Source organism: Haemaphysalis longicornis, unplaced genomic scaffold (genome assembly GCF_048455015.1).
Source record: "Haemaphysalis longicornis isolate Haplotype H1 unplaced genomic scaffold, Haemaphysalis longicornis Haplotype H1 scaffold_1, whole genome shotgun sequence".
In the NCBI taxonomy this organism is placed as follows: Eukaryota; Metazoa; Arthropoda; class Arachnida; order Ixodida; family Ixodidae; genus Haemaphysalis; species Haemaphysalis longicornis.
The window spans coordinates 474,866,017-474,891,248 of NW_027526203.1; the positions used below are offsets into that span (position 1 = coordinate 474,866,017).

At 49.5% G+C, this 25,232-nt stretch overlaps 2 protein-coding genes across 4 annotated transcripts in view; one reads left to right on the plus strand and one right to left on the minus strand.

Moving 5' to 3' along the window:
• Positions 1-25,232, plus strand: part of Gig (TSC complex subunit tuberin) — a 99,514-nt gene that overhangs the window by 54,629 nt on the left and 19,653 nt on the right. For 2 of the 3 annotated variants that reach the window (XM_077688227.1, XM_077688229.1), the window contains 6 exons: positions 12,017-12,417; positions 14,431-14,849; positions 15,827-15,962; positions 19,440-19,590; positions 22,804-22,931; positions 24,452-24,667. In XM_077688227.1, coding sequence (XP_077544353.1) covers positions 12,017-12,417; positions 14,431-14,849; positions 15,827-15,962; positions 19,440-19,590; positions 22,804-22,931; positions 24,452-24,667 — 1,451 coding nt within the window. The remainder of the gene's footprint in view (positions 1-12,016; positions 12,418-14,430; positions 14,850-15,826; positions 15,963-19,439; positions 19,591-22,803; positions 22,932-24,451; positions 24,668-25,232) is intronic. The other variant, XM_077688228.1, reaches the window with a different exon arrangement.
• On the minus strand, positions 1,207-2,473 carry LOC144156283 (uncharacterized). Its single transcript, XM_077688230.1, has 3 exons — positions 2,364-2,473; positions 2,187-2,254; positions 1,207-1,884 (listed from the first exon to the last, which is right to left on the minus strand). Exons 1-3 carry the CDS (start codon positions 2,459-2,461, stop codon positions 1,403-1,405), a joined length of 648 nt encoding a protein of 215 aa, XP_077544356.1. The 5' UTR covers positions 2,462-2,473; the 3' UTR covers positions 1,207-1,402.

A 25,232-nucleotide genomic window follows, 5' to 3' on the forward strand; every position in this document is an offset into this window, starting at 1 on the left:
ATCGTGGCCTCCGCGATCGGCTGCCGGCGGCGCGCCGTTGCTCCGGCCGTTCCAATCGCCCGGAGAGAGCGTAATTCCGAAGAGGCCGCTTCGCCGCTTTCCGCCGCACCGCGGCGCGCTTAGCCTAAGGTCGCTTTCCGTGGCGCGGGCGGGCGCGCAGGAGGAAAACTCGGCCTTCGCAGCCTGTGTGAGGCGTATAATAGAAAATTACAACCGCTCATCAATGCAGTAGATAGAAGTAGTTACAGGTGCCATTAATTACTAGCCGTTTAATTTTTGACGTGGACTGGGGCCGCTGTGAAGCGCAAGTGAATTCATTGCACATCAGTAATTTTTATTTTTGTTGTCACGCATATTTAAAAAGATAAGGTTCTATTTCTGGAAAACTTGTATTTGTTATTTTAGTACGTGAAAGAGCGCGTGATACAAAGAAAGAGCGCAGTGCATTGATTTTTTTTGTGAGTACCAACGATATCACTTATTTTTGTTTGCATTCATTCAAGAGAAAAATTGTTAAGTGAAGTGTAATCTTTCACGGCGCATAGGTGTCTTACAAAGCGTTGTTCCGATCCAGTGTTGGGTAAGACAAACTTCCTGCAATGCTTTCGTTGAAGTTGCCTGGCTGAAACTGGGTCAATTTTTTTATTTATTATGAGGTTTAACGCGTCGACGCTACATAAGCGATGAGGCACGCCGTAGTAGAGGGCTCCGGATTAATTGTGACCACCTGGTTATGGGCGTCGGCAGGATTTTACCTTGAGGGGGCAAATCTATTGTTGCGCGAAGGAAGAGGGAGAGGGCATGGGGTAAAGTGTTAGAATGGTTTGGGTGAGGGGGGGAGCAAGTGCCTTTTTTGCACCCCCTCCTCCCTCCCGCCGACGCCCATACGCCTGGGGATTTTTAACGAGCGCCGAAATCTGGAACACACGGGCGCTTTCCCTTTCGCCTCCAGCAGAAAAGCGGCCGCGAATCGAACCCGCGTGCTTGAACTCAGCAGAACATTTTTCCCGCGGTTGCCAAAAACATTGGAGGCTAATGCACCGAAGCTACATCTGGGCAAGAGGACAAACAAAGTAATTTCAGGATACGTTATACTTTATTTACGGCAAGAAAAAAAAAGGACGGTTTGCAGCATGTTTTTCTGCATTGCGCCATTCTGTACACGGAGCACATTGCAGAGTAGTGACTTGCATACATACATGAGACTTCATTTACAGAAACAACCCAAAAACAGAGGGACATAGTATGCACCATGTTTTTTATGCGTTGCACAATTTTACACAGGGAGCACCTCCCGGAGTAGTGGCTTACATACAAGTTTATACATGAGACTTCATTAACAGAAACAACCTAAAAACAGAGGCACATAGTATGCACCATGTTTTTCATGCGTTGCACAATTTTACACACGGAGCACTTTCCGGTACAGTGGCTTACATGCAAGCTTTTTCCGGTAAGCTGCCCTGTCTGTCACAGCCGCGCCGACATTGGACAAGAGTGGCTTAATAAACTTGTCGAAGACCACTGACAGTGTGCTCGCACCATGCTCATCTCTTGCTGGGCATACAAAAAGGGGGCACTGTTCAAGGTGAGGCAAAATCAGTTCGCCCAGTTGCTGACGCACATTGCTCTTTTTTATGTGCGGCAGGGCAATGTCAACAGCCTTCTTAATGGTCACAAGTACCATGACAAATTCAGGCTTTGGGAAAGTTAGGCCACCCCTTGACTTCAGGCTAATTAGCCCCATTAGCAGAGGACTGGATGCACCTGATTGATGGAGGGAAGGGCAGAAGGTACATGTTCTCCGCTCCTCGACTGCTCTTGCCACAAACCCGGCTATGTAAGCAATGCTAGCATTCACTATGGTTGACGGTGGCCGCTGCACTGAAAAAGAAAATACCCATTATGACAAGAAACACCAGAATAAAAAGCATCCAGTGAGAGCACAAAAATTGTGTTTGAGTACAGTAAACAGAGCAAACTTTAAACAGCCCGAAAAGACAGATCTTGTGTGTAATGCAAATGCAGCACTAATTGTGTTTCCACCCAGCCCTCATCAACTTAAATTTTGGTGCATTGCTAACAATCAGCCCTTATAGCCTTCATATAAAGCAAATGAAGATGGTGGCTTATTGTTTTATCTTACATTTAATAATACTCCAATGAGCCTCTACTCATCTACTTACGAGGCAGCGCTTTCAGTGGCGTAAACAGCCCGTCGATTTCCATCACAAAATCTTGAGGTGCAGTGCAACTAAAAAAAGAAGTGCAAAATATGTATTAGAGAAAAGGCTCCTGGCTGCAAAAGAACAGCAGCCAGGCAAGCAAGCATTAGGTCTTCAAAAGCATTTGATGCGGCATACCTGGCTAGGGCAACTTGAGATGTCTCAGTCGAAACATGTGTGGCTGCTTGTGCTGTTGCTTCAGCTGGAACATCCAGTACAGGGGACGTCACGCTCATGGAAGCGCCACGTATGCTGCGAAACACACGTAAAATAGATGCAACCACTTGTGAGCAGCAGTCCTCTATACTCTTAAAACAATATCTATATGAGCATATGACATTGGGTGCTCACGTGGCCCAAACTTTACAATCTCCATCAGTAGGCAGGCGACAACAGTAGTAGCTACACACAACGCGTGCTCTCTGAGATGTGTGAGGCCATGAAAAATTATAGGGGTCCTGTTATGAAGCAAAGGCAACCTGCCCAACCATGAGCACTTGTCCTAAAGCATAAAGCGCAGATCACGTGTACCTACCTCAAGACAGCCTGCCCGTTCTCGACGTTTGAAGACTGGGATGGGCAGAGGTTGCCAGTCCTCAAGATCCTCTCCAGGCTGAACGTCACGGCTCTTGCATCCAGGCAGTCATTGCCACCGGCCATTTGCCGTAGAGAACTGAAGAGGAGCTCCACAGGGTCGCTTGAGAGGTTCCTCGTCAAAACATAAAAGAAACCGCTCTCGAGAAGGAACTTTACACACAAAACCGTAGATTTGCTCGTCAGCAAAATAGCTTCGTAGGTCTCTGCACTGAGAAACTTCTTCCCACTACTTTTACAGGCATTGTTGAGAGATTCGAGGTAGTCTGGGAAGTCCTTTTCCAGCCACTGCAGGCGTTGGTCAGTCGCGCAAAAGAAGTGCATCTGTTCAGGCTGTCTCATGTGCACATGCGCAGTTCGGTTGGCCACGTTGTGGATGGCGAACCACTTTTGCATCATCTTCATGAACAATATTGTCGCGTCTGCATTCCTGAACTTCTCTGCCTGAGGGTGGCGACTCGGGTATTCCTTCAAAAAAGAAAGTGCCGAGATGACATCGTCTGAAAACAGCTGCACCGCTCTGCCGACGTGCATCTTCTCAAAGTTCGTTGGTTCTACGTGCTTCTGCGTGAGGAAGCGAACTGGCTTGACAACCTCGTTCTTTTGTAGGTCATACAGCTGCTTGACAAACTGTCCCGTTATTGGTTGGCTTCCGTCTGTCATGTCACCCTCAAGCAGAAGGCTTCGCACATTTTTTATAATGTGGCATTGGTCGAAGGACACAAATAAGCTTCTTTCTGGGTCACATGGATGAGTGACAACAGGCTTGAGTGAGCCGTTCCCCAGGTGACGCATCATCGTAACATTAATTTTGTGATTATCTGTGACAATCCGGATGACACATAGACCGCAGTTTTCGACTTCAGAGATTACCTCTTTTGTAAGCTGGTACAAAAGCTTGCCACTTAGACGGTTCGTGAAGAAGAAGCCACAAGGTATCTTGTATGCTGTGGACAATCCTGTAGCAACAAAACATAGCACCTTGTTGGCAAGCATGATGTTGCTGATGTTCTCTGCTGCTGCACTGTTTTCTTTTGCAGTTTGCTGCCCGAAAAAGCAATCTATTTTGCGATCATAAATGTATTTGGAGCTTATGGCCATCTCATCTACAATAATTGAGCAAAGCCGGGCTTGCTCTTTCAGGTTGCCCACCTCTTGCTTTAAACGTTCCTTCATTAGAGGTGTGACACCGCTTTCACCATTCGACTTTCCGACATACCGAAGAAGGGTGTTTTTCGAAGGCAGTTTAAGCAAGCCTCGGTTGCGTATGTAGCGGTACGCCTTAGGGGACAAGTAGTACAATAGTACACATTCCCGTACAAAGTCTGGGGACCACACGGGTCGTTGCCTTGTTGCATTGGTGATCTGCTCCACTAAGCAATCTTCTAGGCAGAACTGGGCCGTGCCAACCTTCTCCAAGCATTTTCTGATTGCCGAGTGGACGGTGTTGTTCTCATAACCACTGAGCTTCTTTTTTAGGCGGCTGTTTTCTCGCTGCAGTCTCCTTACAGTATCTGCTTTTCTAAACAACTGCACCCTCATTTTGTTGAGTGCCCTTGCATCTGACTGCTTGCGTGGATGGAGTTCATCACAAGTTTGCGCTGAACATTCAACTGAGTTAGTAGGCCGCTGCAGTTCACCAACTGCATCTTGTGCACTTGTTTTCGCACCTGTAGCCAACTGATCTGCCGTGGGGCTAAATATTGACACATGGTTTACAGAAGACTGTGGCAGATGGCCGCCATCATGGCCCGCACCTTGAAAACTTGCCTCTGTGTTTCCTTCAGGGACTGATGGCAACGAGCAATCAGAATTTGACGAATGGTTTGTGGTGGTTGCACTGTCACAGGCTGAACCAATCGTTTTGGCATGGCAACTTGATAAACTTGATGCCTTTTCTTTGTCTGAAGGGAAGCCCTGTACCTTTCGCTCCAATTTACGCCTTTTTGGTGGCTTTTGTGGGAGCATGTAGGTTGGGTATCCCGAAAATACGCTCGGAACAGCATCCCGTTTGAGGCGGCGAAGCTTTGTGGACCCCACAGTGTAGTCTGAATCCGCAAAATGAAGGCTGCAGACGACACTGCTCGATGATTTGTCATTTGGGACAAAATCTTTTCTTGATATCGCCTTCAGCCACGCTTGTCGACGGTCAGCGTTCGCAGGAAATTCATGAAAACTTATTCCAAGCTTTCTTTTCCTGTCCGACTTGCAGAAAGGCACGCTGCAATACATTCTTCTGAAAAAGTACAGAAGCAGGGTGGATAGCGGTGTGTAATGCACGCCAGAAAAACTTGTAATTTTCACTCACAGCAAATAATGAGGCAGCGATACTGCGGTAGCTACGTAAGACCACTAAGCACACCTGGAACATCTACGTCATAGTAAACCTAGACTCAAGAAAAAATTGTCGCTTTGTACACGCGGTCGCTTCGTTCATGCGAAGACAAGCCTAGAGCTCTCGACTATTGCAATCACCTGCCTATAAAAAAACTCGAGCGCTTATCAGTACTACGCTGCTCTCTCTCTCTCTCTCTCACATACACGCGCACGCACGCGCACACACACATTCACACGCGCGCGCACGTGCTAACCTACACGCACGCACTCATTAACACGCGCCGCCAACCCATCCACATACGCACGCACGCACACGCGCGCACGTTCACACACACACATGAACACGCGCCGCGAACCCACCCACATACGCACGCGCACACACGCACGTGCGAACCTACCCACACGCCTTAACACGCGCCGCGAACCCACCCACATACGCACGCACACGCGCGTGCACGTGCGAACCTACACACACACACATTGACACGCGCCGCGAACACACCCAGAAACGCAGGCACACACACACACGCATGCACACGCGCGCGCGCGCACGTGCGAACCTACACACACACACACATTGACACGCGCCGCGAGCACACCGAGAAACGCAGGCACACACACACGCATGCACACACGCGCGCGCGCGCACGTGCGAACCTATACACACACACACATAAACACGTGCCGCGAACCCACCCATATACGCATGCACACACCCGCACGCCACACACGCGCACGAACCCCCACGCACACACACACGTAACATGCACGCGTGCGCACGCGACCGCACACGCAAGCACACGCGCCGTGAAACAACACGCGCCCACTGTGGCCAAGTACTAGCGCCGTGAAAGCCCGCGAAAAGGCCGTAAAAGTGACAAAAGAATTCAGCACACTGGCATTCAATCTGCACGAAATGCGAAAAGAGCTTGGGCTGCCTCATTCGACTTACACGTAAACAAACCGGCTGCATGCAAAACGAACATGTGCCTTTTAAACAACGTACGTACCTTAACTTTGTACTGCTTGCAGGAACGAGTGAAAACACATCGAGCGCATACTCAAGGTTTGTCTGCAGTGAAAACTCGACAACGAAGACTGACGAACACCTGAAATCGCAGGCAGTGTCGGTCAGATGAGCCTCGCTTCAACCTTAGGCTAACGGCGCCGCCTCGCGGCGTGTGTCGGAGTTAGCCAAATTACAAGTTTTTGCTGGGGAACGCGCCGAATGGGACGGCCGGAGCAACGGCGCGCCGCCGGCAGCCAATCGCGGAGGCCGCGGTTACATCTCTACTGAGGTGGCATCTCCTTGCAATTCGATGGAACGCTTTTCCTTTATATATAAATTGAATTCATTCATTTGTTTGGCTTATTTATTGCTATTGTGTTACTCGTGGCTGATATGCCATGTGGAGCAACGTAGCACCAACACAATACTGTACCAGGATGGTAAACATATCTACGGTGCTTTACATTTTTATGGTAGTAAACAAATACAACATACAAACCAGTGTGCTTAGGAAGCAGCTTTACATCCCCTATAAGTCTTATGGCAGTAACTGGAAATACTGCCCAGCCGCGATGGCTGCTTTTCATATGGAGGTGAAAAAAAAAGGTGCTCGTACTTCGAGATTTTGTTGCGCGTTAAAGATCCCCAGGTGGTCAAAAGTAATCCAGAGCCCTCGTGGCCCAGGTGCACAGCCGCGGCGCATAGAAAACCCCCATAATTTGAATTTTCAACTGAAATATTACAAAAAAGGCCGCGTATCTGCTTCCTTTGCTGCAAATGTCATCGAAAGACAGTAGTTTTCTGCCACCCATGCCTGTAACACCCCCTTCTCTCTCTCTCTCTCCCCCCCCCCCACGCTGGCCCCCTCCGCTCCCCCTTCCCATAATGGATGCAGTCGAAGTATGCTCAATTCGATCCAGTTTTCCTGCGTTCGCTCCATCTGTTCAGAGCTTTTCTTTCTATGGCTATTTGCCGTGAATTAACAGCAGCCCGAAAAAAAAGCACACACAGCACCTCAAGAAAGCAAGCAGTGCTTGCTCCAAAGTAGTGCATAGGGAGTGTCGTGCTGCTAGGAGGAAAAGAAACTCGAGCCACCGTCGGGAAAAGAGAGCTGTCAATCACGAAGCACAGGAATTCGAAAGGCAAGTGAAGTAAAAATGTAACCTCTTCGAGCAGTCCCATGACGATACCTGATTGCAGAGCCAGACTCTCCTGTAGTGAAATGGGGTATAAACGACTTCATGCTCTAGAGAGTATGTTGCAAGCCGCCGACGGAACGAGTGACGCCACAGTCGCACGATGCGTCGTCCAGGATGACTGTCACCAAGAATACTCGTGGCAACGTCGCCCTTTTCTTAGGGAATACGCGGCGCAACAGCACCGTGATGCACCCTTCTAGAAGTTTCGCAGGGTTACTCCTTTAAGGTAACAGCACTATACTTTTTTTCTGCTCCTTACTAGTATAATGAATAAATCGACATACATGTATCTCAATATTGAGATACCTGTTTGTGTCATCTCGGTACAACTATTCACAACTATGAATACTGGGGCCACCATTTGTAAACTGTTCCACCATGAAGATAAGGAAAGCTAGGGAGAGGCTGTGACCACCTCTTCGTGCAACCAGTAACGCCATCCTAGGAGTGTTCACTTGTTCTTGTATTTTGAGCCCATTCTCCCTTTGGTTCTCCTGAAGTCGCTTCTCACTGGTTCTCCTGAAGTCGCTTCTCACTTCGTCTTCTCCAACTGTGCCTCTCAATGTGTGGACACTGGTTGGAATTGCTGTGACGTAGGTCTTCGATTGGTCGGTGCTTCACCACACCACCATTACCACAACGCCAATACTAGCGATGCCCGAGGGCGTGAAAAGAAAGGCGAATACCTCCACATTTCTAGCAATACGCCGGACGGATGGGAACTCTCCTAAGCGTTTCTCGATGAGATTTTAATAGCCTATAGCCCATTCTGCGTGGTGCGAATCTACTTGCGAATTCGCATTTGCGGCACTGTTCGAGTGGTAAAGCAACCTATTTTGTAGCTTCGGCAGCAACGAAAATCGTTTGTATTGCTTTAGCTTGTGCGGCAAAACAACATACTGCCACACTAGCGACGCCGCAGCTGCGAATTCGCTCGTAAATTCGCACCATGTAGAGCGGGCTTATGGCCCGCTACTTGCATTTGCGCAAAGGCAATCGATCAATTATTGCCACATGTGCGGTTCCAGAATGTGAATACTCATCCTCCCACTTTCATTCCAATACCGTATGAATTCGAGGCATCGACAAAGAAATAATTATGATGTACATCTTGTATCTATATCTTGTATAAGACATCTTGTATTTCACTAGATCATCTTGTATTTCATCGCATAGCTTAGCTTTGAGGCTCACCTCTTTCGACCCTTACAGTATATATATCTGAACCCCACTTCCTTTTTTTGCAGTGGCTGAAAAAAATCAGCTCGTATTTAGAAATAACCCCATAGAAATATTTTCAGGCTGGACGGAGAGCAGCACATGTGAGGCTCCCACTGTGTTCCCTCCTCGCCCTTGTGTTACTTTACCATCGCGCCCCGCGTGGGCCAACTACAGTACGTAAGCTGCGAGCGCGAACGTTGTGTAAGCCGTGTATTGGCACGAAGGGTTCTGCGAAGGCCGCATCACCTTGGGTACACAAGCAGTTGCCCCAGAAACGCTTCAGCTTATTGTTATTTTATTTTATGAGCAACAATATGAGGTTACGATCGAAACTGCGTAGCATATGTAATAACGCTCTCGGACTGCAGATCAAATTATGTTTCGAGTGAATGACATTTGCTCTAAATGTCAATAATTCAGCGCTACACGACAACACCGAAGGATATTTGAGGGGAATGACATGTAGCAGCTAACTGAGGTTCGGGAGCTCATTTAGTGGCTAAATGAGTAGCTTCCACACGTCACCTGAGAAGAAAGTTCAGCAATACACCAAAACATACGGTTTCTAAAAACTGTCAGCAAACATCTTTCCCCCTCATGTTGTATTTAAAATAAAGAAAGACAACCAAGTACTAGCTACAAAGAAAACTTCGTCCACAATGCACGCTCTACCCTAATACAGATTTTTCGCGGGCTTGTCTCGGCTTGTGATGTCTACTGATGTCACCTCCGCCGGTGATTTTTCTTATTTTTTTTTAAATATTCCTTTGTTATCTTTCAAAAAATAGTTTGTATGAAAACATTCTACAGTTGAACCCCTTTATAAGAGACACGTACCGGGGAGCAGTTTCTGTCTCTTATATGAGATGTCTCTTATAAGCAGGGAACCATGTTTTCACTTACTAATCAGACCCTAGTTCAATCTGGGCACTGTATGACTAAAATAAGCTCAAAAAAACGCTACAGCATGTTTTAAAAGATTTACTCTAATTTATGTTTGGTCCCAGAATTTATGAAACTTTGTTTGCTTCATGACTGTATTGACACTGTTTTTTACAACCGATCTACAAGCTTTTTTTCCTTTCCTTGTTTGTGGAAGATGAATCGTAGATGGTGAGTTCACAAGCCTGATGAATAGCCAGAGCGCACAGCTTCTTCCGCTGTGTGCTCAGGCTATTCATTATGCTTGCAGGACTCAACGTCTGCAGTGCTTCTTGATTGGGAGCTACGCGAGTGGGAGAGCCCGCTTGTGTGATCGTGCTCCATCCAATGGATGGCAGGAAGCTTCAACCACTTCTGTAAGTTGCATTTCCATTGGCAGGGCTTCTCATTGTCATCTCATAGCTGACTGAACCAGTGTGCATTTGCTGAGGTTATAATAAATAGCGACTGCAGGCGTCTGTCGTCCACCTGTGTTTCCACAATGGAAGCAACTGCAATTAGTGACTGGTGGCACTGCATCTGAAGTTAAAATGTCTGTTACAAGCGAGATTATTGATTAAACTTCAAGGATGACTTGTCCCTTATAACCAATCTTCTACATCCAATGTCTGTTATAAAAGAGGTAAATTTAATGGGAAAGATAGGGCAGCCAACCATGTGGGTGAATAGTGTCTCTTATACCCATTTGTCTCTTATATCAGTGTCTCTTATAACGAGGTTCAACTGTAGATCAAGACGTTTATTTGATCTCTCCCAAGCCCTAGTGGCATCACTTTGACATTTAACCCGATCTATGTCTCGCGTAACTATTTCATGACTACAACCAGGAATCAATTTTTAATTTGTCCTACATGATTCCCCTCACTGAGACCTTCAATTTGATACCTCACTAGCCCTACTGGCATCACTTTGACAACCCAACCTATGACTCACGTGATTATCTCATGACTATAACCAGGAAGCGATTTTTAATTTGTCACGTGTGATTCCCCTCACTGAGACCTTTAATTTGATACCTCACAAGCCCTACTGGCACCACTTTAACTTCTAACCCAATCTATGACTCATCTGATTATCTCATGACTATAACCAGGAAACAATTTTTAATTTCTCCCACGTGATTTCCCTCATCGAAACCTTTAATTTGATACCTCACAAGACGTAGTGACATCACTTTGACCTTGAACCCAATCTGACTAATCAATAATTAACTAATTAACCTAAATTAGATACAGTAAAGCCTGCTTATATCGAACACGGATATAACGAATTATTGCCTATATCGAACCCTTCTATAATTCTGGTAAAAATTACATGCATTTAAAGCTTTTTATATAGAACGTGATTTTGCTCACAATGGATATATCGAACTCTCCCGTGCGGGATTTTTCGCTCTCCTTAGGAATGCGGCAGGCTTTCCCGCAATACATCGGCGCGCAGTGGTGGTGCGGGTGTCGCTTGCGACTCCTGCGCGAGCTCGGGCACGTCCAAACCTGTCGTGGCAGAGTGGACCAGCTCCAAGCATGCATGCCGGTGGAGCCGAAAGCACCACATTGGGCGCTGCGGGCTGCGGTGCCACCGAACTTCCAGTCCCCGCCACTCGCTGCCCGCACTTGCTCGGTTCGCTGGGTTCACCGTTATTCACTTGTGTCCATGCTTGTCTCCGCCCTGCCGAAGACGCCGAGTACTCCGTGCCGCTTCCGAGCACGAGCGAAGCTGTCACTGCCGTGGCCCTGCTACGGCGATACTGCAGTGCCACTGAGGGCAGTGGTCTTGTGCTTGTCGACTGTTTAGATACCGTGGAGCAAGCAGTCACTAGCAACGCGTTGCACTCCAAGAAGCAGGCTACACTCACGCAGTTTTTCAGCCCCTATAAATTATTGTTTTCTTTCCGGGAAAGTGTCGTATCAGTAGTGAACTGCAGGGTGGTAAGAGCTCAGCGTTAGCGCGTGACTCTGTCAGCAAGATTGCTCTCATATAAACATTTTTTTTTTGCTTTAATTTATATATCGAATTTTTGCTATATCGAACTATTTTACAATCCTCGCGCTGTTCGATATAAGCGGGCTTTACTGTAATTAACCTTCGGGTCCTACTGCCTCGGTAAAAACTCCCGGCAAGCGAAGACAGTGCTCGTGCGCAAAAAAGAAAAAAAAAAAAAAAGAACGTGCCGCAGCTGGGGGCGAGATGGCCATCTTTCCGTCCACAACTTTCGTTTTCCGCCGCTACGGCAAAAATATGGCGCTAGTGTCGCGCGGCAAACTCCAGGTTCAAATCCCTATAGCGGGCGCGGCGGCTGGCTGTTGTGTATCTTACTGTAAGGATTCTTTCGCATAGCTTGATGTGGCTAGTCTCGCGTGACTGTGAAACATGCGATTTTTTAGCAGATGTGTCCACATAACCGGCTTCTGCTCAGGCCTGGCTTGTTGCGCCTGAGAGTTCGCTTCCTTGCGGGACAAGTGGACTTGGCTGTTCTGCTGCTGTGGCAGGTGGCGGAAGAAGGCAAGCGGGACCGGGTGCGGTCGGCGGGGGGCGAGTGCCTGCTGTACCCCGTGGCGGCCGCGCTGGTGCTGTTCCGGGGCGAGCTGGATGCGCACTCGCCCCGCTGGCTGCTGCACGTGCTCGAGTCGGGCCTGGCGTGCAAGCCCGTGGCAGCAGCGTGCCTGCGGGCCCTGGCCCTGGCCTGCCTGGAGCTGCGGCCTGCCCTACAGAAGCTGCTGCCCGAGCTGCTGCAGCGGCTGGCCCAGCTGTCGCCCACGCCGGCCATCGCGCTACCCGTGCTTGGCTTCCTCGGCTGCCTCATCCGGGTGCCCCCGCTCTACGCCAGCTTTGTGGCGGCCGAGTACCGCCGCGTGTTTGCCATCGCTCTCCCCTACACCAACCCAGCCAGGTTCGATTTGGGCCCCGACATGGTGTCGGAAACCATTGCCTCTGTTACCCCGGCCTATGTCCCTAGTTATGGCATTCAAATGGGGTACGTGCCATTTTAAGCCCACCCATCACCAGTGATAAGCTCAGCAGCATGATGATCACATTCTGCTGCCGCATAATGGATTAGTAGGTCAGCCTGTTGATTGCTTCAACGAACTACTACAGCCGAACCCGGATATATCCAACTTTAAGGGGGTCTCGAAATAGTTTGATGTATCGATAATTCGAGATATAAAATATGCCTATCTGCAGCTTCTCTGATAACAAGGTGTACTGTTGGGCGAGTTGGTAATTCATTTTAAAAATAGCTACAGTGCAAATATAAACAAGGACACAGAAAGACAATGGGATGAGTGCTTTCTATGATAACTCTGCACATCACGGAGCTTCCTGAAATCGTTAGAAGCGGTGGCTTACCAATTTGTTCCTCAAAGCGCGGAAAATACGACACGCAGCGCAATGACCACTGCACTTTATTTATTCTAAAAAAGTCTGTGAGCTTCACTTGCTTCTTATTCTGCGTCATAAAGTTCAAAAACTGTCTTCAAGCTTACTGAGCTCAAGCTAACGCAAGCTCAAGCTGATGCAAGTTCAGCTGCGATAGGCAGCTAAGAACATCCTCAGGGTCACTGCAGTCGAACATGAATATATCGAACTCTAAGAGGATCTCGAAATAGTTCGATATATCGATAATTCGAAATATAAAGTAATCCCATCTGAAGCTTCTCCGATAACTCCGCACATCACTGAGAGCTTTTTGAGATTGTGGCAAGTGGTAACTTCCCTATTTGTTCCTCAAAGCACGGAAAATTTGAACCACAGCACAACAACCACCTCACTTTATTTAGCACGAAAGAAGTGAGATTCGTTTGCTCCTCCTTCTCCTGCATTATAAAGTTCACCAAGCTGTATTCAAGCTTACTAATGCCGTCCAAATGAGAAAATCCAGCGTTGTCCAGTGCGCCACAATAGTGGCAAATCTAAACACTGACGCATGCTCGGCTTCAGTAGGCGGTTGGGAACGTTGTCAGGGCTGCTAGTAGGGTCTGCTTCTTCAGCATCGGTTATGTCCGCCACAGCCTGCACATTGTCATCTGCACTTATGAACTTGTGTGCCATTGTGTCATTCGGAATGGCGCATAGGAATGTTGAAAGCTCTCTAAATTTGAAGAAAGACAGCGCAAACAACAGGACGAAGGAAGGAACCACAAAACGCAGGTGCTGACAAACAACTGAGTGCTTTATTGCTGCAGGAACATATATATGGGAAAGATATTAAAACAAAAAACAAAAAATTGACAAAGAAAAGATATCTCATCAAAAAACAATATCCCGGCACAAAACGTAATCCGCCACTTGCCGATACAGAGTCAAATGTTCATGATAAGTACATCATTTCCTTTTCCTTTTTTGATCGTTCTTTTTTGTTTTTGTTTTTATATCTTGTATGTGTTCCTGCTGCAATAAAGCGCTCAGTTGTTCGTCAGCACCTGTGTTTTGGGGTTCCTTTCTTTGTCCTGTTGTTTCGTTGTTTTTCTTCGTATTACAATGTACCAACTGGCCCGTCAGCAAACTCTTTTGCAATTTATTTCTCTAAATTCACTCTCGAGGCACTCAGCGCCATCATCTTCAGTATCCGAACACCTCTCGTCTGGTCAGGTTTGATGCTCAGTATGCGCTTAAAAATGCTGCGATGAATTTCAAATATCTCTGTAACCGCCCAAGCAGTACTTCCTGGCAACCTTGCACATCCCCAGGTAGCATGTTCTGGCAGTCTTTGTGGTTATCTCTGCTGAGTGACGCTAGGACAGCTCAGTGCAGATGTTCAAAGGGGGCGCTGTTCTGCACAGCGGCTGTGTCCTCCCGGCACAACCGGGGGGTAGCAGTGTCCCCGAACGGCGCTGAGGACTCCCGGAGTGTGCGGGGAGGCTCTCCTGACGAGCGACTGGTTGTGCCCCCCTCTGGCCTCCAGGTTTGGGGAGGTGGTGGTGGCCCTGGCGCACCACCTGGTGGCCCTGTGGTTTCTCAAGTGCCGCGTGTCCTTCCGCGAGGAGCTGGCCCCCTTCATCATGAAGGGCCTGCGGGCGCAGCTGGGTGGCGAGGCGGCCGAGGAGTGCAGTGCGGAGACGGTGCACCTACAGGAGGAGCTGGTGGCCAGCCTGGGCGACCTGGTGTCCCAGTGCAGCCAGGGCAGCTGCGGGGGCAACCCTCGGCGCTCAGGGGCGGCCGCCTTCTTGCTCGAGCAGGGCCGCACCCTCACCTGGCTGCTGCCGGGGCCTCGCCTGGTCACCGTCACCACCAGCGGCTGTGCGGGGCGCTCTGCCCGCCGGGGGCTCTGCGACCGCTGCTCCCTCTTCTGCTGCCAGCAGGGGCCCCGGGCCCCCACCGCGGGTGGGTCGCTTTGGCCTTCCATGGAAGACTCTGCACCCCCCCTTCCTTTTGTGGTAGCTGCAAAATACTGAAGCACTTATTTGGGAGACCAAAATGCTACAGTGCACTCATCAAGGGGAGTGGGACAAGGACCCGCTTGGTGCCACAGCTGTTCACCCAGAAGCAGGCAGGCTGCTCCACCCACCTGTGCAGTCGCGCCTGCAGCCTGGCTGGCCCAGGCATACAAAGGGAAAAGGTGCATGCTCCCTTTGCACGCTGAGCTGTGCCGGTGGGTTGTCTGCCCTGATGGTGGGTGCGGAGGCTTTCAGCGTACAACACTTGTTTTCCACTTCTTTCTTTCTAAATCTGAAATGCTACCATAGCGCACCTACTAGTACTTAGAATAGGGAGCCACAAAGCAGCACCTGAGCCATGAATTGCTGCTCTCTGCTCATCAGATGACTTCAAAACTTGCTGAAAAGATTTTTCTCTCTCTGCCATTCTTGGTGTTGTTTGTATGCTTAAATGACGTCATTCAGGTGATGTCGCGGCTATTGGCCGGCTACCCTTCTGTTGAAGCTATACACATATTCAATAACCACTTTGAAGAAAACCACAGCAAGAGAAATACAGGGAGTTTAGTTGCAGCAATAAATGCATTCATTAGTCACTCTGAAGAAAACCACAACAAAGCAAAACAAACGGATAGGTGTGTCTGCTGCTATGAGCGAATCACGCAGTACTGCTCCATGCTGGGGATATTGCAGCTCTCCTGGCACTTCCTGACATGAAGGAAAGAGTGAAAGCATTTTCCCCTTTGATGCGAAAGCATAGCTGGCTCATGGAGCAAAAAAAGCGCCTCAGTATCCAGCAAGAAAAATCCCGACCGGCTGCAAATGTGGGTGTGCACGTAACGTCAGGCCCAACGTCAGGTCGCAAAATAGACTGGTTGCGCACTTACAGCAGCATGCCCATGCCTTTCTTCTGTGGGGCTGCAGTGCCACGCTGGGGGGACGAGGTGGAGCCGCAGCAGCAACAGCGGCGGCGCCACCAGTCGGAGGCCCTGGGTGGTGGCCGTGTGCCCCGTCACCCGCCGACCACACAGGACGACCTGAGCTTGGAGCAGCGGCGGGGGTGAGCCCTCTAGTGGCGGCCTACTACAGCATAGGGAGGCGAGAAAAGTACCCGCTGCCGTAGCTAAGGCATTGTGCTGCGGAGCCCAAGGACATTGCGGGTGGCTTCAGATGAGGGCGACCTGTGTCGAGATGTCGGCACACATTAAAGATCCGCAGGTGGCCCGGAGCCCTCCACTACGGCGCGCCTCGAAGCTCAGGTGTAGCTTCAGTGCATTGCACCCTATAGTCAAATCCCGAAAAGGAGTGGAAGGTGTTCACTGCTGCCTTTGCATGCCATAAGGGTATCGTTTGTACAGAGGAACTGCCTCAAACATCTTCCGACAGCTAATGAAGTGAATGTGCAGTGCATTGAACAGAGCAGGATCACGTTACTAGCAACCAAGGTGCTGTAGAACAGCTGTCAAGGAATCGGGTTTTGCATCAGCATAGTTGTAGTAGCAGTTTTTTGTATTGCTAGCTAAGTTGTACTTATTTTTGCCTCGCTGCATCAACATGCAGTACAACCCCGGTAATGCGATCACGGCTGGTACGAATTTCAGTGTGATACGAATTCGTAATATTTCATGGGCGAAATGCGTTGCTTACAATACAAAAGGTGTAGGCTGTTTCGAACGCGTTGCCGCACCACGGCGGACAGACCAAAGTGTGTGAGCCGGTGGAGAGAGCATAACCTGGGCGAGATCCAAGTTCACCGGCCCCATCCAGCTGCATCACGAGGCTGCGCGATCTCTCACTGGTCCCTCTGTTGAGAGGACTGGACCAGGAAGGCAGAAACCAACCTTGAGTCCACTCGAGCCAGCCTGACTTGGTTTGCGTGTGCTGAGGGTAGCATGCCCCCCCCCCCACCTCCACCCCACGTCGTGTTGGCCTGATTCTCGCTTTTTTTTTAAATTTAATACGGGACGCTCGTTGTCATCCTCTCTCTCTGTCTGTGTGCTGTCGACCTGTGTTTGCCCGCGCTTTCCACCTCAGGGAGGTTCGTGAGATCACACGCTTGCACGCTGTTTGCTGGTATAGGGAGCTTGGTTCATCGCCAACATGTCGCGAAAGCCCCTATCATTTAAGGAAAAGCTGGATATCCTTCATAAGGTGGACCAAGACCTAAGAAAGAATTGCACTGACCGCCGCCACCCACGACTGCTGAAACGCACCTGGCATTCAATGTGCTGAGGCGTGCAGTTGTGGGCAAAAACATTCATGAAATCGCTTGCACACAATTTTGCGCCTTCGAGAAGTCGATTGTTGAAGATCTTAGTATAGAAAATGCCAAGGAGTTTTTTCTCCCACAAAGAAATTTATTTATCTTTCATGTGTTCATTGTGATGATAAGAATTTTGGATGTTGCGAATATATCACACGACCCCGTGAAATTCGTATCACCGAGATTTAACTGTAGTTGTCAAAGTAGCAGTTCTTTGTATTAAGAGTCAAGTAAGAGTTACTTTGACCTCACTGCATCGGCATAGTCGTTGAAGCAGCAGTTCTTCGTATTGAGAGTCAAGTAAGAGTTACTTTGGGCTCACTGAATCAGCATAGTTGTCGAAGTAGCAGTTCTTCGTATTGGGAGTCAAGTAAGAGTTACTTTGGCCTTACTGCATCGGCATAGTTGTATTGGGAGTCAAGTAAGAGTTACTTTGGCCTCACTGCATCGGCATAGTTGTCAAAGTAGCAGTTTATGGTACTGGGTGTCAAGTAAGTTACTTTGGCCTCACTGAATCGGCATAGTTGTTCGAAGCAGTAATCTTCGTATTGGGAGTCAAGTAAGAGTTAGTTACTTTGGCCTCACTGCATCGGCATAGTTGTCAAAGTAGCAGTTCTTCGTTTTAGGAGTCAAGTAAGGGTTACTTTGGCCTTACTGAATCAGCATAGTTATCGAAGCAGCAGTTCTTCGTATTGGGAGTCAAGTAAGAGTTACATTTGGCCTCACTGCATCGGCATAGTTGTCAAAGTAGCAGTTCTTCGTATTGGGAGTCAAGTAAGAGTACTTTGGCCTCACTGCATCGGCATAGTTGCAAAAGTAGCAGTCCTTCGTATTGGGAGTCAAGTAAGAGTTACTTTGACCTCACTGAATCGGCATAGTTGTCGAAGCAGCAGTTCTTCATATTGGGAGTCAAGTAAGAGTACTTTGGCCTCACTGCATCGGCATAGTTGCAAAAGTAGCAGTCCTTCGTATTGGGAGTCAAGTAAGAGTTACTTTGACCTCACTGAATCGGCATAGTTGTCGAAGCAGCAGCTCTTCATATTGGGAGTCAAGTAAGAGTTACTTTGGCTTCACTGCGCACTGGGAATCAAAATGTAAATTTAGATTTAAATTCTAGGTCCATGCATGGAGGCTGTTCGTCAGAGGAGTGCTTTATTTATAATGGCCATACTTTGGTTGCAAAAGGAGCTTTGGGTGAGTAATCTGGAATCGGTACGCTGTGATCTTCCGTTTAGATTGCGGTTCAGCCTGTGTGCTATTATGTCAGTGGTGCTCAGTAATTCAGAATCGCACAGATTTTAATGGTAGAAACAAACTGTGTTTCACACTCTCTCATCTGGAATATACTGAATATTTGAGAAACTGGAATACTAGATTAACTTATTTGGCGACAACTATTTAAACCGTAATTGTATATTATTGCACTTGCACATCCTTAAAGGGACCCTGCAACACTTAACATCGACTACTCGGAATGTATTTTGGAGTAAAGTCTATTGTCCCAGCAATCTCCTCCCTCAAGAATTATGAAAATCCGTTCACTATCACCGAAACTACGCGCGATGAAAAATCGCGCATAAATGTTTCCTCTTAACTCAACCGTGGACAACGCGACGAAAGCTGCGCGCTCTTTTCCGGAGAAGGGGGCAGCACGCGGCATTCTGTTCGGCGGCCTTCGATATGTCACACGCCGGGGAGTTTTGTCCTTTTCCCCGGTCTTTTTCCGGTCTGGTGCCACAAAAAAGCAGGCATGGCGGCCTGCTCGCACGCAAGCGCTCAGGCTGGTAGGGCATTTTTGAAGCAATAAACGTTTGTTGTCGAGTGGGCTCGTTGAAAGTGGAATATTTAGTTCGTCACTCAAACTCCACGCGCAAAAGGAACACCAACAGCATGCGGACAGGTTCAGACATAGAAGAGGCTGGCAGTGTAATCTAAACGTCGCGCAGGTTTACTTGCACTGCATGAAGAGTGTTGCAGGGTCCGTTTAAGGAAAACACATTGCGAATTACTGTGACTACTTCATTATGGTAGTTGTTGCAGCAGCTGTGAATGGCGTTTCGTTCTTCCACCCATTGCAAAGTATATTTAAAAGTCTATAGACCTTGCCAGAGAGTGAAATAATTTATTGCACAATCCAGCCGAAACCGCATGAGCAACTCGCTCGTCAGCCCGGAGTCACTGCGTCGCAAGCTTATGCAGTGGTCATCGCGCGCCCCCACCGCGTTGTCAGTGCGTTCTGGTCCGAATGGGGTTCGCCCCAACACCACCGCGCAGGGCCGGTGGCCGTGGGGGCCTGGTTCTGCGGCAGGTGTGTGGCTGCTGGTGCTGTGGCTGGGCCGAGGTGCTGGTGCGGCGGCCCACGGGCAACAGCGCCTGGCTGCTACGCCTGCAGAACGACCTCTACCCCCGGGCCTCGGACAGCACGGTGAGGGGGGTGCCAGGAGCCCCGTGGGTGCTGGTCATTTTTATGCAGGCAGGTGAGGTAGCGCAGCAAGGGTTTTTGCTCCCCTGCTACCTCAAAGGTGACCTGCCCCGAGAGTTCAGGGGCGAAGAAAAAATTTACACCATCTTCCGGCGAGGGGAACCATGGGGTAGATGCGACGCATCGGGGGCTTCCATTGCGTTTCCGTTATGTTAGCGTGTCCATTGTTGTGTGTCCATATTTTACGCAGCATGTTCACCCCCGATGCGTCGCATCTACCCCATGGTTCCCCTCGCGGGAAGATGGTGTAAATTTTACGGTTGCGCCGACCATCGCGATAGCAGGCCTGTTAGTCTTCATTCAAATCATCGGTGGTCATCGGAGGATGTCATTGGCGGAGCGGCGCAGTTACCGCGTTTATATGCAGCGGAAGGAGAGAGTGCAGCGCATAGCAGCGCATGCGCATGTGTTAACCGAGCGCAAGCTGCGCGCTAACCTGCACCCACGCACAGCTGGCACGGCGACGAAGCAAGCGCCGGTGAGCGCTAACACGCAGATGGCGCTGCGGTAAGAGCAGCGCTAGCGCGCAGCTGGCGCGGCGAGGAGAATGGGGGAGGGATGCGGACTACGCCGGACGACGCCGGAGGGACAAGGCGAGTGAAAGAGATGCGTCGCATCTAAAAAGGTGCGGGGGCATTATGGAGCAGCAGAGCTAGGAGCAGGAAGCCATCCCTGTTCCACTTCTAGTGTTTTGCATAAATGAGCACCCAGTGAGCAGTTTTTTCCGAAAAATTGACACGTCTTTTAAAAAGTGTTTGCATGTGCGTCACACTTCAGTCGAACACGGATATATCGAACTCCAAGGGGATCGCGAAATAGTTCGATATATGAAAAATTCGATATAAAAAATATGGGCTCTGAGACCTCACCTGTGGTAGACGATCATTTACCGATCTGCGCATTGAAGAATGACGACTAATTCCACACTAGCGACGCAACAGGATGCTTTATTTGTGTGAAAAAAAATTGCTGATCTTGGCCAGCTTCTTCGTCCTGGAAATAAAATTCAAGACGCTGGTCTCGATCTTCTCGAGACTATCCAGGTGCGACAGCCCAGTTCCTTCCATGTCGCCACAACAACGGCAAATCAAGCTGAACGCAGCCGCCACTTCACCGGCGGAGTACGATCGAGCAGCCGCCTCCTCGTCCGGACGATCTGCGCCACTCGAGCTTATCAGCCTGGGTTACTGCGGCCGCAGCTACGATATTCTTGTCACTGAGGCTCGAAACAGCCTGAACATTGCTGTCAGCGTTCACGAAGTCGTCCGTAGACACTTTGTCGACTTTTTCCCTCCTGCCTTGACCCACTGAATGGCTTTCAGCTTTGTCGCAAAGGTTCTTGCGCTTCTCTACGCTGGCTGTAGTTGTAGCGGCCGTTGCTTCCGCGTCAGTTCACCCTCACCCAGTCATACGTGTCGTAGACACGTACACGACGCCTGCACAACTCGAAAATTCCAGCCGCTCGCTGCGCCTTCGCACACCATCCACAAATAACATGCACGCAAAAGAACAACGCACAACGCAACACAAGAACTTTGATGGTAACGATTCCAAGGCTCTCTGAACGTTCTCTAAAAAGTGCTCGCGATGCTCACCTCCGAAAGAAACAGCAATGTACAAAAGGTGCGGGACAACTCTGAAAGAGCAACAACAGCCAAATGCAAAAGGAGGAGGAGGCCGCCAGCACCTTCGTTCCTTCTCTTCCCTTTTCCGAGGCGACATCGGGGAAAGACAGACCCAGAGAGAGAGAAAAAAATATTTTCGGCAAGCCTGGGAACGTAGCTAGCCAAAAAAAAGAGCTGTTCCTCATTTTGGAGAACGTGTGCAGTCGGAGCGGAGTCTGGGTATCCCTGCCTCGCACTGTGACATTTTCCTGGCGTTTCGGGCTTCTGTCCCTGTCGGGTTCCGGCGAAGGCGCAATGTCGCCCGCTAAGCGACTGTCAAAGACCACCTTCCAGCTCACGTGGCGTTCGATATAGCCAATACCGTTCGATATAAACGTACTAATTTCTATACTTTTACACAGAATTTTCGAGGGGATAAATTATGTGTTCGATATAGACAATAATTCGATATACCCGTGTTCAATATACCCGTGTTCGACTGTATTCACTTTATGTGAAATTTTACTTCAGATAGCCCAGGGCAATACTTATGTCTGCCAATCAAATACAGTCAAACCCGACTATATCGAACCCGTTTACATCTTGTTGACATATGTATTGCCAAATTATCCTACCTTCCACCCTAACAACAGTGAAAAACAGGAAAGTCTAGTTGGTGATCAACGGCCTGTTCTATTTGTGCTATGCGTGTGTAGACAGCAAGCGCACTGCAGTGCGGTTTGAGAGAACAAACAAGTTGTGAGAGGGAAAACTGGGCCAAACTCACTATTGCATCCCCCCAAGGATAATGGCAGTGAAAGAAATCTGATTTGCCATGGTTCGGCCGCAACAAAAGAACCGCCCTTGAGCAGCACAGGTGGAGCAAAACCCATCTTTGTCACTCTCTCAATTGTGGGTCGGTGGCGTGGCCTGCTGGCAAAATTTTTACTCTCAAGATGGCGGCTGTGGAAGCGTGACTTCAAGCGACAGCTGTGTGCCTGTGTGATGCCTGCACCGCCTGTGCACTGAGTGCCCATTTTGGTGTATGTATGTCAGCACCCAGATCCGAGCCTTCAGACACCACTGCGCAGCCAGTGCAACTGGGCAGTTCTTGCTGTAGCACAGCCAGTCCTTGAGATCCCACACACTAGCCTGCAGCATGTGTAACTGACACCTGCCCTCTGTGACCCATATTGAGGCCGCTGTAAGGACATCATAAACGGGCTAGCTCAAGAAGTTTCTGTTTTGGGCAGAGGTTCAGATGGAAGAGGTCAAATGTGAAAAAATGCAGAGCACTCTGAGAACTAGTGTCAGGGGCCACAGTTTATTTGATTGCCGTGATTATAGGGTGAGAATGCAGATGTGGTGGATTTAAGAAGTGGAAAAACGAAGTCTGCATACGATGCAGTGGAAATGACCCAGGAAGGTAAGAGCGTCCATAAAGACCCTGGCCAGGCCTTCCCACGCCCACAGATGCACAGCTGCTCCCTGGTCCGATACTGCAAGCCATGCTTGTTGTGGGGGCGGCACAGTCATTCCTGGGTGGTTGCAGGACTTCCCGCTGCCCGACGTGGCGGCCATCTTCCGATGCCACCTGGTGGACGAGGAGGCAGCACGCTCCCCCCTGCGCCGCACAAACTCCAGCCCCGAGGTGCCCGACTTGCCCCTCCGGCCAGACAGGTGGGTGGCCTGCCTCCACTGGGAAGCTGCTCGCCAGCGGGGTGCGAGGCATGCCTGAACGGTGGCTGGTGAAACGCAAAATTGGCCAGCTGGGAAGGCAGTCTGCGATGGTGACTCCTTCCATCCCAATGACAAGCCAATCTCAAACTTTCGTTATGTAACATCTATGGATGCCCAACAGACAAGGCATAGCCCCCTTACACCAGTATTTGCTAAAACTAAATCTCACATTAATGTTTTTGTGTGTGTACTATTAACAAATAGAATTCCCTCCCTCTTCAGGTTTTACAGTCAAGAAACTTGACACGGGATTGGACTAACCATTTGTCTCGTGAATTACTAAACCTAAACCATTGTATTGTTATGACTACCTTTACTTCGTATAAAATTCTTCCGGTTTTTTTAGTGCATGGCGTTTTTGCCCCACTGTGATTCCTTCTTTGGTATTCTTTTTGTGGTTGTTGTACTAGGCTAGCATTTAGAGATGTTTAGGTGGCAGCCTAATTGATAGCAACGTGTGTGGGCATGGTGAGACTTAAAGGGCCTATGTTGTATACAGGGGTTTTTACTGTGCCCACGGAATGCCCCATTCAAAATGCCCCAGAGATGTTCACAACACCTCGAGGGATGTTTCCATGAATTCGACTCGCTGACAAGGCGACGAGAGGCTCCAAAGGGCCAGGGTGAACCAGGAGATTTATTGGTGAAGTGGTACAGTGCATATTGATCGTCTCAACCGGGCTAGGAACTACACTATCAGCGCGCACCTCAAGGCCCGGCCTCAAGCGGGCTGCCGGCGGGGTAGGACTAGGCCTACCTCGCACGTCTGATTGGGGTCAGGGGCCCCGCTCTGGACGGGTAGGCTCCAGACGGGCAGGCTCCTGGGTGAGGAGGAGCAAGGCGGTGGCGGGGCATCGTTCGTGCCCACCGGTGCATCGGCCCGTGGGATGACGCAGGAAGAGGAAAAGGGGACCGAAAGGATCCCCACACCTGTTGATGCGCTCTTTGTACTTGACTTGTTCTCTATTGCCCCCCCTGCATGGGCCAGCATCTTGGCGTGCAGTATGAATGAATGAAATGAAAAAGAGTAGAGCTTGTTGTCTAAGAAGGAAGTCGCTAGCATGAGATTCAGCCCTGGTAGGGTGGGGTAGATGCCGCCTGAGTTCATGGGACGGCGAAAGAACAAGGCAAGAGAGGACGCTTCCTAGGTCGACCAGAAACGTCACAAGCGCTGGCCTAGGTCAAGGCATTTGTCACAGGAGAAGAAACTGCTGGCCGCCGCTGAATTCAGTGCACAGTCGTTCGTCCATCAGGTGCCATCAGCTGCGAAGCTTTGTAGTCCGCATTGCTTTTCATTGTGACATGATCGCTTGCCACTATGGGCCATTTCCCCTCCTGTGCTCTGTGGTGCAGGGCGAGATGTGACATATTTGCAGAACACGTATTGTACGTACTTGCAAACGGCTTAGTGCCCAACGTCAGAAAGAGGCGCCCATGGGGATTCTAACTGTGCGGCGCAGGTGCGACAGCATTCCGGAGGAGCGGACAGGTGGGTGTGTCGCCGTCGCCGCCTGTGGGCGGGAGGCTGAGGGGGCGGTCGCTGCAGAGGTGCCGGCCAGCAGCTTCCGCGACCGAGGCCACACGGTGTCTGGGGGGAGCCCCGCCTCGGACGGCCCCGCCGTGGGGGCCACGGCGTCTTCCGTGGCCGACCTCTACAGTGCGGGCATGAGCCCCAGGTGGGCTGGCCTTCGAGACGCTTGTGCCCCATTCTTGCACGTATTTTAGAGCGAGCCAGTGATTGGCAGATCTCAAAGATGGAAGCAGTGTGCAACATTGTTTCATTGTAAACATTAGCTGTTTTATACCTGTCAGTGCTTGTCTGCCAGCAAACAATGCCTCTTCATTCACTGAGAAATTAAACAATTACGCAATTTCCATTCTCCTGCTGCCTGTTGTTTCATGCACCGATGATGCGAAGTAGGTGCAGTCTCATCTGACCAGATCGAACCCGTTTACATTGAATTATCTCTTGTATTGAACTACTACTGGTCGTGGTACATTTACAATCAGAACATTAAGCAAAAATTACGCCTTTATAGAACAGAAAAAAAAAAATTACCCCACCTTCCCGCGAGGGGAACCCTGTGGAGATGCGACGCATCTTGGGGGTTCACTTGGTGTTTCCGTTGGGTTGATTCTCTAATTGCGTGAAACGTGTGAGGAACGCGTATGATGTATTCTTTATTTCTTTGGCCGGTGCTGGAACGACCGCGGCTATGACGCAACGTGGCGCGGCTATGA